Source organism: Xyrauchen texanus, chromosome 20 (assembly GCF_025860055.1).
Source record: "Xyrauchen texanus isolate HMW12.3.18 chromosome 20, RBS_HiC_50CHRs, whole genome shotgun sequence".
In the NCBI taxonomy this organism is placed as follows: Eukaryota; Metazoa; Chordata; class Actinopteri; order Cypriniformes; family Catostomidae; genus Xyrauchen; species Xyrauchen texanus.
The window spans coordinates 33,821,639-33,833,985 of record NC_068295.1 but is presented as its reverse complement, the minus strand read 5'-3'; the positions used below and the strand labels follow the sequence as shown (position 1 = coordinate 33,833,985).

The window sequence follows — 12,347 nt, the reverse complement described above, 5'->3', positions numbered from 1 at the left end:
TTCCCCTAAATATTGATAGTTTAAAAATTCAAGTTTAATATATGAACAAATAGTCTGTATATATTACATATTACTCTACACATTTCAATATTTTGGCAAATAAAAGTTTAAATACCACACATCACCACACACTTCACAGAGTCATGATCAAAAGACAAACAGAAAGAGTCTGACCCCTCAGTGTTGTAGCGCTGTGGTGGTCTGGAAGAGGGGTAGATGGCATCTTTGGGGTGTGTGGCTCCCTCTCTCTTCAGCCAGCCGGCCGGTGGAGGGGACAGTGGACCCCAGTAAGCGTCCTCACTCACTGAACCCAGCAACACTTCTGCAAGCCTGCGCGCTATTGTCTGAACAACACAACAAAACACACAACAACTATTCAGTATTCTGAAACATGAAACTTTAAAATTAAAAAGTTCCATGTTCTATTAAAACATACTGTTTGTTAAACTATTTAAACTAATAAAAACAAATACGAAAAACTGATTAAACCAACGATAAGAATAAAATATGGGGAAAGTTTGTTAAATGATGTGGTATTACTGCTGGCTCTGCATAACCTCAACAAAGTCCTTGATCATTTCAATCTGATCTTAACAGTTTGTGAGACACATTGTTTTATGATCCTGTCAAAATATGTAATGCAGATTTTGCAAGGAGGCTGTTATTGATCTATAAGGCTGTTAGGATCTATACTGAACTTGCAAATCTGCAACCTGGTAAATGCTGTTAAGGTGCAGTCATACTAGACGTTGACTTTAAGTTTGGTGAACTCTGGCCAACAAATTGGTATATAGAAAATAGAAAATCTAATTATCACAGATTGACCTCTTGGCTGACAAAGAATACAAACTGCATGGTTTGCAGTGCTGCGGGGAAGTGGAGTTAACGTTTAAAATGTTTAATTTATTATTTACAATTACAATTAGAATCCCTATAGTGTGATATCATATCCTATTGCCCCTGTTCCTTGTTGGGTCCAAAGTCATTTTACGTGCTTAACCTCGTGCAACCCCGCGTATGGCTTTGATAGTCATGTGACAAAACAACATGGCGCCGACCGCAGCAAAGTTTGTCTATGGGAGAAACGGCAACAAAACTACATCTGGTATAAAACATTATTACGTTTATCGTTACATTGAAACCTGTTTGAGACCAAAGATTAGAGCCTCTAGTTTCATTCGATATTCCATTTCAAAGATTTGAGTGATTTATTGCAAAATGCCAAGCGTTTACTAATGTGCACTTTAGCACATTTTTTCCTTAGAAATCTATATTTACAGTGCATTTTCACATTCAATGGGTCAAAAGCAGAAAATATTTGCTTTCAGGGGCTTTATCTGGATTTAGGATGAAATGAAGTTGCATTTCGAACTATTCTGAGAACAGTGCAGACAGACAGCACATTGGAGGTTAAGTCATTCACTAAATAGGGAGCAAGAGCATCCTCTAGCTCTTTATGCAGCTAAGTGCATTCAATCCAAACTTGCTATTTAAAGTTCAGTTTCAGGCTGCAGATGATGTTTGGATCACTCATCATGGCAGGAATGGGACAATGATAATCAATACATAGATTCAGATTGTAAAATGTATAATTTTATTTGAACATGGGTGGCAGTGACTGGATGATGTTGGCCATGACTTTGAATCAGAATTAATTCTGATGTAATGTCACTAACGTCTCAAAACTTAAATAACCAACACTCCTGGAAACATAATACACAATTTGCTGAAAAAAATCTGACTTTCTATAACTTGGTATTGTTTAAAATTTCACAACATAGTCCCGCTGTCCACATATGTTGCCATAAATATTTAGGAAAACTATTTGCTCTAGAATTATTTATTTATTTATTTTATGTTTATTAGTGGTTACAAATCAAAAAGGAAATAGAAAATCCACACAGCAGTCACACTCAGGTCTCAGGAGGTTAAAGTCTAGTGTGACTACACCTTTACCCATTTCCCATGCAAAGAGGACATTTACATAGAAGGCACAGAGGCAAAAAAATGGCCTGTTTAATTTTAAAGGTCAGAAAGGAAGTGGATAATGGTTGCGAAAAACTGAATTATGAGTGAACATGATAAGTGTGTGTGTGTGGGGGGTATTTTAACCTCTTTAAGCAAGGTTTAAAAAGGCAATGTAGATGTGAAATGAAGAATACTGTTGATGGGAATGCTTATCACCACGTGTCTTTGTGAACTCTCACCTTACGAAATGTTTGAGACCCCCGACTCTCCACAACCCTCATGACCCGCCTCAGCTGGTGTGTACCCTGAGCCAAGTGACTAACACACACACACACACACACACACACAGATGAGTAGAAGTGATTGTGGAATGAAAAATTATTGTGGGGAAAGGAAATGAAAATGATTCAGAAAGGCTTGGCAGAAGAACACGACAACACAGATTGTTATTATGGCTGATGTCACAAGAGAACATGAACAACTATGTCAATTATTATAAAGTGACACAGAAGGAAGTGAGGACGATGAATTCTGACCAACATAATGGCTGTGTTTGGCATGAAATACTAGCTTACTGCTTACAGCTTATCTTTTGTTTAACAGTAAGATTATGCAAAAATAAACATTCCAGCCAGTGATACATTACATTGCATTCATTACGGTGCATGCTTAATAAAGTGAGTGCTGTCAAGTTATCAGTTTTTACATAAAAATGGTTACTTTGCATTTTTTAATCCAATGATTTGTAAAAATGCCTTAACTCTTAGCATTCTGAGCACATAATGAGTCAAGAAGATGTTAAAATGTCCAGCTGTCAAAAATCAGAGTACTGTAACTCATAACTAGTACCCCTGGTTTTTACCATTGTCTAACAATACCAAAATGATTTTCCGTCACCTCTAATGAAATACTGACACCTGCTGGACATTGGCACATCAACACCAGACAGAGGTTTTGTTGACACAAGAATACCAGCAGTGTGTTTACACAGCCCAGGTCATACAGTGTGTCCACATGGAGCCCACAAATGGATTACCTGAACCTGCGCTACGAATATTGTGTATAAACGGCTTCGTTAGTAACTAGTATAATGAAAGCCATGATGTGCAGGGTATTTTATGGGTAAAGAGTCTGATCAGTAGCATCCAAGCTTACCCTTTGCGCAGCAGTGACAAGTATGCACTCTGAAGAGCTGCCTGGATGAAGTAGCCCAGGTCCAAATCAAAGGGAGGGACTGATGAACCGCTTTTAGGTGTTTTGGAACTTGGTGTGCATACAGTCTAGCAAAGTGGACACACACAGCGCACGCACACACACACACACACACACACACACACACACACACACACACACACACACACACACATGTTGGTCTACCTATCATTATGAGGACTTTCCATAGACATAATGACTTTTATACTGTATAAACTATAGATTCTATCCTCTAAACCTAACACAACCCCTAAACCTAACCCTCACAGAAAACCTTCTGCATTTTTACATTTTCAATAAAACATTGTTTAGTATGATTTTTAAGCAATTTGAATTATGGGGACACTACAAATGTCCTCATAAATCACATTTATAGCATAATAACCTTGTAATTACCAGTTTGTAACTTACAAAATTGTCCTCGTAAATCACAAAAACACGCACACACACACACACACACACACACACACACACACACACAGTAAGATGTAATGCCAACCAGACAGATCTTACAAAATATATTTTTTTTATATTCTTTTTAGGATGTTTGTATAGGGGGATTGGTAAATTTTATAATTTTGTGGTTGCTGCTGTTGTATAAAAGCAATAAACCACTTTAGGGCATATGTTGCAGTGATTTTGCCATGGGTAAGGGGTTTAAGGCACTCTGCTTTACACACACACCTTGTCTAGCTCTTGAAGGTACAACAGCCCAGCATCACAGGCCATGCGGTAACAGGTCAGGCACTCTTCATCTCTTTCATGCAGTCTAACACGGGAAGCACCAGACATAGGCTGATGGTCCAAAGACAAACCTGGATATTTATTGAGATAAATGTCTTTATTGTTATTTGGGAAAACAATTGTATAGAAGAGAATGTAATATAGTTTCTCCAAGGGGACAAGCTCTACAAAACAAACAGATCAATGCACCATTATCCAATTACACAACAACTGCTCTATCTTATTACTTATCATATTATAGCTCATTAGATTTTCACATAATTGGAATGCCTGTGGTTCTGAAAGTTACAGTATATATCCCTATTTTGGCTAATTAAATTGTTTTCACCTGTGAATAAAAGTGCAGTACCCTCAGATCCATTTAAATGAATTTCCAGTGTTTAAATTCATTATTATTAATTCATTTGGAAAACATCTAAAACAGGAGTAAATGACCATTGGTCAGACACACAGAAAGATGGAAACATGTCTTTTTAAATGACATTAGAGGGACTTTCCCATTTATCTAGTCTATCTGGCTTGCCTCATCCTGTGTTTTGGCTGAGAAAGACACAGAAAATAGTAATAAACACATACATCAATGGATCTCTGGTCAACAGGAAGGAAGTCTTATTAAATAGATGATTAAACAGTATTATCTCTCAGCAAGCATGACCTGTTACTTTCTAGACCATGTACTGGAAAATAACTGAATGTTGTAAATAACCCTGACTTTTGGCTAACGTTCTTTGCATCTCAGATTTGCCCAGACGTCTGCTTTACCCAGAGTCACTAGTTCCATTCAAATTTGAGGAACTAAACAGAGCAGAGCTGAAAAATGGGGAACTATGCTATTAAGTCATATTTTCTCTAATATAGATAATCTCTAAGCAAGTGTCAAATTTTCCTCACATTAAGCCACCCAGAAAGACAAACAGACCAACAAACCGACCAACTGACTGACTGAGAGATAGACAGACAGACAGACAGACTAGGCAGTGGCTCAGTTGGTAGAGCGGGTCGGCCACTAATCGCAGGATCCCGGCCCACACGACTTCACGTGCCGAAGTGTCCTTGGGCAAGACACTGAACCCCAAGTTGCTTCCAATGGCAGGCTAGCGCCATTGCATACCACCATTGGTGTGTAAATGTGAGTGTGAATGGGTGAATGAGTCACAGTGTAAAGCACTTTTAATACCGTTAAGGTTAAAAAGGCGCTATATGCAGTGCAGACCATTTACAGACAAATAGATAAATCGACAGACAGACAAATAGATACATTGATATTCAGACCAACCAAAAGACGGACAGATGGACAAACATATAGATAGATTGACATTCAGACAGACAGACAGACAGACAGAGAGCTCGACCAACAGACAGACAGACACAGTACATATATATTGTACAATTTGCTGAATATTTAGACTGAGTTCTTACATATTAACACGATTATGTAATTACCTTGTAATAACTTAATTTTACAATAATCAGTTCAGACTAATGAGCTTTAAGTTCATACCTTTGATGACAAAAGCCTCTGCTAGCATGCGTAGCTGGTATAGAGGCTGCTCTTGGCGTGTGAAATCATCAACACCAGCTTTGGCACACATGCCCTGTGCATCCCTGTAGCGTCCCTGCACATAGTACACTTTTGCCAGCAGTAGCAGAGCTTCATTCAGGTAGTGTGGCTAAAGGAAGAGTGGAAAACATCAGATATGAGAAAGTCATGTAAACAAAGAATAAATGTATACATGTCATGCACTAGGGGTTAACAAAGAGCTTGTGGTGATTTTTTTGTTTTTTTGTTTATGTTGTGCTGATGATATGGCAGTTAAAAAGAGATCCGGCTGAAAAGCCTAGGAATTAAACAGTTAATCCTTTAATATACGACAACAAAATCTGTATATATTTAGAATGTGGAATTTAAGTTATTCACAACACTGATTTGAATCAGTGATAAACACAAGAAACAGAGAGACTTAGGTACTGTCCCAGACCTCCAGACGTCCCTTGCAAAGGATGCTGTCAAGGTGAGCTTTGGCTCGGGCTAGTTTGGGCTGTGAATGTTCAGTCAAAGGAGAAGAATTCTTCAACAGGGTCATGTTCTCCAGAAGACATTCCTCCAGCAGAGCTTCTGCCAGCAACAGTGGCCTGAAATCATCTACAGACAGAGAGAGAGGGAACCATGGTAAAGGTTGAATGTGGATAGACAACATACGTAAGCCATGTGTAGGTTGATTTCCCAGAAAATATCAACACTGTATCAAAACATTGCTCTGTTTGTTTGAGCATCCCATTCAGCCCAACATGGCACAATCTGTTTGTCTAACCAATGTAAGATGGGGAGATTGTACAGGAAACCTGTTTGAAAATTATACATTATTTTTGCATTTGGTGATGTTGGTGACACTGAAATTACATACCGTACTTTGTCTGGTAAAGACTAGCACCACATACAGAGCAGCATAACTACAGTGTAGAAGCACTGTAAAGACAATTCCATTGTTTTAACAAAAAAAAAAAAAAAATGATGTCCAGCTGTGGTTGTCAGAATAATTATGTAAAAATACAGTAAAAATCTAAACAATTTCACAGAACAACCTGTACATTTTAAAGCTTAAACTGTTGTTTTTATGGTATATTTTACAGTGCAGTACCGTCCTTTATATTATGAAATGATAAACGTAACTTCTGAAACTGTAAAAATCTGCGTTTCACTTTATATTGTGTTGTTAATCACTTTAGTAACTACACAAGAGCACATGATGACATGAAGTTCATCAATAATGGCTCTTCCAGGAGTAACGACCAATAAACATATAGAGACAGAGCTCAGTATTACTCACACAAACACTAAACACCATCAGTGTAACACACGCAGTAAAGATTAATTAAACTAAGACACACACAGAACACTCCAATGTACGTAACTGATATTAAAAATAAAAAATAAACATAACTATTCCCATAAAATATTATGAAATATGAAATATGAGGAATTCTGGGAGCGCCTGCTCACTGTTATTTTAACAATAAAACAGTAACTACTTGTTAACCAATTTACACTTTTTTACTGTAGCATTTTTCCAGATTTTTACCATTAAATTGACAGATATTTTTACAGTATGTGATTGTTTTTGTTAAGAAATGACTTCATAGCATAATTTTTCTTCCAACATTGGACCTTATCACGACAGCATGGCATGCACTGATAAACATGCCTTCACCTAGATTGCATGCTAATCTACAGCAGTGTTTGATCAGGTTTAAAGAAGCAAGTGTTTGTTCTGGCTCAAATATAAATTCCTTCTAGAAGGTGCTTTAAAAATGTTGTCTTTGCCTTCATGCATATTTTGTATAAACAGTGTAGATGAGGTGCTTCCTGTTTGCTCTGACCTCTCACTCCCCACTGAATCCAGACTTGTGTTATATGTCAAATCTGTGACTGACATTTTCCTATTTATGAAAGACTCAACAAACTAAGACGTATCTAGAGTCTCACTTCAAATCTGTGCTGGAAGAAATTGAAAAGTCAGCAAAATAAAAAGTTCTGTGGACACTTTTAAATGGGTAATACAGAATTTGTTTCCCACAGGGATATTTATGTCTGAGTGCTTGCGGTGGCGAGACCAGACTTGCTGGGTAAGATTTGGACAGTGGTGGGAGTGCCAAGTGTTAACCACTAGATTACTGCTGTTGATATAACAACAGGAATTGGACAGAGTTTAAAAAGCATGTCACCTTACGATTGTTGACTTTAGTTTGACCATTGTTTGATTTAGCAAGGCTGAATATGAGATTGAGAAAGACAGACTAGGTGTTTAAGACTCATAGTCTTAAGGGATAGTTCACCCCAAAATGAAAATTCTGTTATTATCGATGTCCAAGCTTGTCCATACAACAAAAGCAATAGTGACCAGGGTGGTCAACCCTCAAAAAGGTAATAAATTACCATAAAATTAGTCCGAACAACTTGTGTGTTATATTCCAAGTCTTCCAAAGCCATACGAGAGCTTTGTGTGAGGAACAGACAAAATTTTACGTTAGAATTCACAGCAAATTATGCTGCACATGGCTCAAGTAGACTTGTATTATAATACACTTGTGTCAAATGAACTATTCTTAAGGTCCTTTTTAGAGCTTGACAGGCACTGGTAGCCATCTGCTTTAGCTTTAAGGAAAGGAGCAGCCTGGACATTCTGCTAAGCATCTTCTTTTTAGAATCTTTGCAGAAGGTCGCCAAGTCTCCATTCAACTGACCTTTTTCACACTCCGAGTTTTGGAACATGGAAGTAAAGGTTTGCAGTGTAAACTTCAACAACGGTGAATGGGAGTAAATGGGAGACCACAACAAATATTTCTTTCACTCATCCATTTGCTCCAAGAGCAAAAGCCACTATAACATTTGAATGACTTTCCAGAAGATAAAAAATAGAGAGTGGTGGATTAAGACTCCTTAAAATTGGAGAAGATGCATTTACTGTCACTCTTTCAGCAGCTGTAACACAAACCCCCTTGCAGCTGTGGTAATTCTTTTTTTAAAACTAATTCCAGGGTAATATAACACAAAGCATAATTTTTTTAACTTACACACAATATTTAAAAAATTATCATATAAAAAAGTTTGCAAGATTTATGCCGCTAAATAAGGTGGAAACGCGTCATCACAGTCTGTGAAAAAGGTCTATTGTTGCTAGTGGGCATTTGCATTTGTATATCAGTCAGTGTGTTTACACACACTTTAAAGTTTGATTTCAGTTGGACTTCAACAATAATTCGTCTTTTAAAGGTGCACTCAGTAATTTTTTATGCACGTCGTCTTGGACTTACACTGACACTTAGTGGCCTGGATGCAGCATCATTCAAACACAATATAATACAGTAGTTTTTTTTTTTTCTGTTAACAATGGCATTGTAGAAATTCACTATTCACAGTCTGTCATGAATAACAGGACGGTTACTGAGATTAAGTATTCAGTATTCGGCTGGTCATGTGATCTTAACATGGCAGCCCCCATGAGTGGAGCCTCTCCATGTAGAATAAAACAGCTTTTATAAGGTAAAAATATATTAATGTGAGTGCTCGTGATTTTATACACAATGTTTAAAATTACAAATCATTTCTTAAGGCGTTCAACTTTTTTTAATGAGGAAATAAATACTGCAGTGCACCTTTAAAGGGTTGTAAAAGGTTTTTCTAGTCTGTCTTTTCGCTGGACTAGGCAAACACCAGCTGAAGTTCAATTATAACTGTGCATGTACTGTAAACGGACTGACTGTTCTCTCACTGGTAGTCACTGCTTCTCAAATGCATTTGCTATGGCCACTACTGTTACTGTCGCTCACGTCACCAAAATATCAACAACTTTCACTGAAAATGTATAACTTCTGGTCACTTTGTCGCCATGTGAATGCCACTTTCCATGGACTATAATATATATAAACTAGGTATGGAATGACAAGAAGGTGAGTAAATTATGACACTGTCCCTTTAAATCCAGTTGAATCCTCTACCTGTATTGACTGAAGGATGTGCATCTGATTCACATGAGTAACTGGCTTTATACACACTGATCTATAGCTTAGTAAGCGGACACTGAGACCAATGTCTCAATCAATCACTCATTCATAAATCAAGTGCATTGATAAATCAACCTACACCCAAAAAGAAACGTTTGAAACAAAAGTGTATGTGAGTGTTGTTGCTGTTATCAGTGAACACTAGAAAACACATGACCAAAGTTTAAGAGAAAGGTGCAAAGTTCATGCGCAACCACACACACACACACACACACACACTCATCTGGGTCTCTTCTATTCTATTTTGTGACACGCTCACTTACCATCCTCGTGCACTCGCGCGGCAGTGAGCTGCTCCACTAAAGACGGGATTTTGTCCCACTGACACTCGGCGCGGCAGCGCTCGACCTCCGCCTCTAAACGGTACTGAGAGAAGGAGAGACGCGATGACATCCCGCCGACTGAGTCTCTGTGGACGCCAAACTCCACCGACACCAGCGGAATGACTGCCGACTGTCAAAGGAGAACTCACTGAGCATGTGCAGAGTTATTACACACGCAGAAACCCATTTCAGTGACAGATGTAATGATCATTTCTGTCAATAATTAAGTTACACATTATTAGCTTCCCTTCAGTGTTTTAGCACCCATATTTGAAAATACATAAAGATGTACTCAGGGTTCCCATTTCCCAATTTTCTCCATTATTTTTCTGTCGTTTGTAATTACCGGATGGGGTTTCATAGAAGTTCTTTACACATGAAGAGCAACTTTCAATTCTAGCCGATGAAGTATTTTATAGTTGAGCATCACTTAAAAATGTAATATTTTTATTATTAAAATGTACATTACTTTTATTAATAAATAACTTCTGGGTAAATATGTTATTCAGAAAATTGGGATTTTCAAGCCTAAAAATCCCTAATGTAATATTCCAGGACAGTAGGAACCATTTTAACCCCTTTTGGTGAACTTGGCTTTAAAATAAATGCAATAGCCCTTCAAAAATGGCCATGCCCTTACAAAAAAGCACTGGTACTGTGGTACAGTGATGGTGTCAGATGGTAATATCATGGTACTTTAATACCCTATATATGTATTAATTCCTTACAGAAATTAACTATGGTTTTACTATAGTAATATTGTAGTACCCATAACTGTAGGAATCATAACTTTGTGGTTACTAAGGTTTTACTACATTTACCATGGTTAAACTATGGTTACTGTAAATACTGTACCGTAAAACAATGGTTAGTTTTGGTAAGGAATGTACCTTGGTATTTACATGGTACTCCAAGGTACAGTATGTACAATAAAGGAATAGTTCAACCAAAATTAAAATTCTCTCATTACTCACCCTCTTGCCATCCCAGTAGTGTATGACTTTCTTTTTTTTTTTTTTTTTTTTGCTGGACACAAACAAAGATTTTTATAAGAATATTTCAGCTCTGTAGGTCCTTACAATGCAAGTGTATGTTTGCCAGAACTTTGAAGCTCCAAAAAGCACATAAAGGCAGCATAAAAGTAATCCATAAAACAGTGGTTTAATCCATGGGTGTTTCTCAAATCTAAGAACGCAAAGAATGCACTTGCATCCTTATGAAAACCAGTCTTGCCAAGCTACATTGGAAGAGCGAACTCGGAAGAACAACAAGATACTTGCGTTCTTGAAGATTGGAATCGAAATTCGGCAGTGGATGATGATTTAGTATGAGTCCATGAGAATGTAAGAACACAAAAGAACGCACATTGAGAAACAGCTTATGTCTTCTGAATCGATCCAATCGATTTTGGTTGAGAACAGACCAAAATGTAACAACGTTTTCACTACAAATCTTGCAATTGCAGTCTCTTGGTACGAATATGATTTCAAGATTGATTATTTTGCATGAGCAGGGCGTTAGAAGTGTAATCAAGCTTGAAATCATGATCGCCAAGGAGACTGCAGATGTCAAGATTTATAGTGAAATAGGAGTTATACATTGGTCTGTTCTCACCCAAACCCAATTGGATCACTTCAGAAGACATGGATTAAACAACTGGGGGTCTTATGGATTAGTTTTATGCTGCCTTTATGTGCTTTTTGGGCCTTCAAAGTTTTGGCCACCATTCACTTGCATTGTAAGGACCTACAGAAATGGAAAATTCTTCTGAAAATCTTTGTTTTGTGTTCAGCAGAAGTAAGAAAGTCATACACATCTGGGATGACATGAGGGTGAGTAAATGATGAGAGAAATTATTTTTATTTTTGGATGAACTATTCCTTTAAAAAATACCATGGTATTGCCATTGTATGAGTACATGTCACAAAAACGTGGTAGCACCATACTTCCCATATGTCAAATGCAGTAACTACATCAACACTGAAACACTTGTTAGTGTGGAAAACACATTTATCACCAAAATGCCATTAGGCTTATGCAATTAATTGGATCTACTTCAAACAGTGTAAGCTTTCAGAATCTTTTTGTCATTTAATTTCTATCTTTTTTTATAATGATAGTGGTGGATAATATTAATTTGTAGTAATAATGTTATTGTGGTGAAAACTGGGGCTCAAGATTTGATAAATAAATTTTTGTAGTCCTGTTAAAACTATTAATGCCATACAGGGGCACAGCTACATTTATGGATATGTATGCAAAATCCATCTTGGCACCCATGCATTGCATACGTTGCACACGAAGAGACAGAGAAAGAAAGATTGACTAATAATTTTGTAAGTTTAATGGCCTTAATGCATGTTCAGTCTTACATGTACAAAGATGGCCATCATCATTTACTGGGTCACAACCCCATGTGGGTCACTGGGAATGTTAAGCATCAACTAAGGATGTAAATGCACTTTTAAGTGTTTTTATTCTGAAGCAAAGCCTTGTCCTAGACCACTATGCCCTATTTTCCTGAAATCCCTCAACTGC

The 12,347-nt window shown here is 37.4% G+C and overlaps 1 protein-coding gene across 1 annotated transcript in view; it reads right to left on the bottom strand.

Moving 5' to 3' along the window:
* LOC127660683 (tetratricopeptide repeat protein 7A-like) overlaps positions 1–9,936 on the bottom strand; it is a 47,431-nt gene extending 37,495 nt beyond the window's left edge. Inside the window, exons 1-7 of the mRNA XM_052151048.1 lie at positions 9,750–9,936; positions 5,904–6,067; positions 5,426–5,594; positions 3,865–3,995; positions 3,124–3,248; positions 2,208–2,286; positions 175–344 (exon numbers count right to left, since the gene is read on the bottom strand). Coding sequence (XP_052007008.1) covers positions 175–344; positions 2,208–2,286; positions 3,124–3,248; positions 3,865–3,995; positions 5,426–5,594; positions 5,904–6,067; positions 9,750–9,879 — 968 coding nt within the window. The 5' untranslated portion in view covers positions 9,880–9,936. The remainder of the gene's footprint in view (positions 1–174; positions 345–2,207; positions 2,287–3,123; positions 3,249–3,864; positions 3,996–5,425; positions 5,595–5,903; positions 6,068–9,749) is intronic.
* Between the last annotated feature and the right edge of the window lie 2,411 nt (positions 9,937–12,347).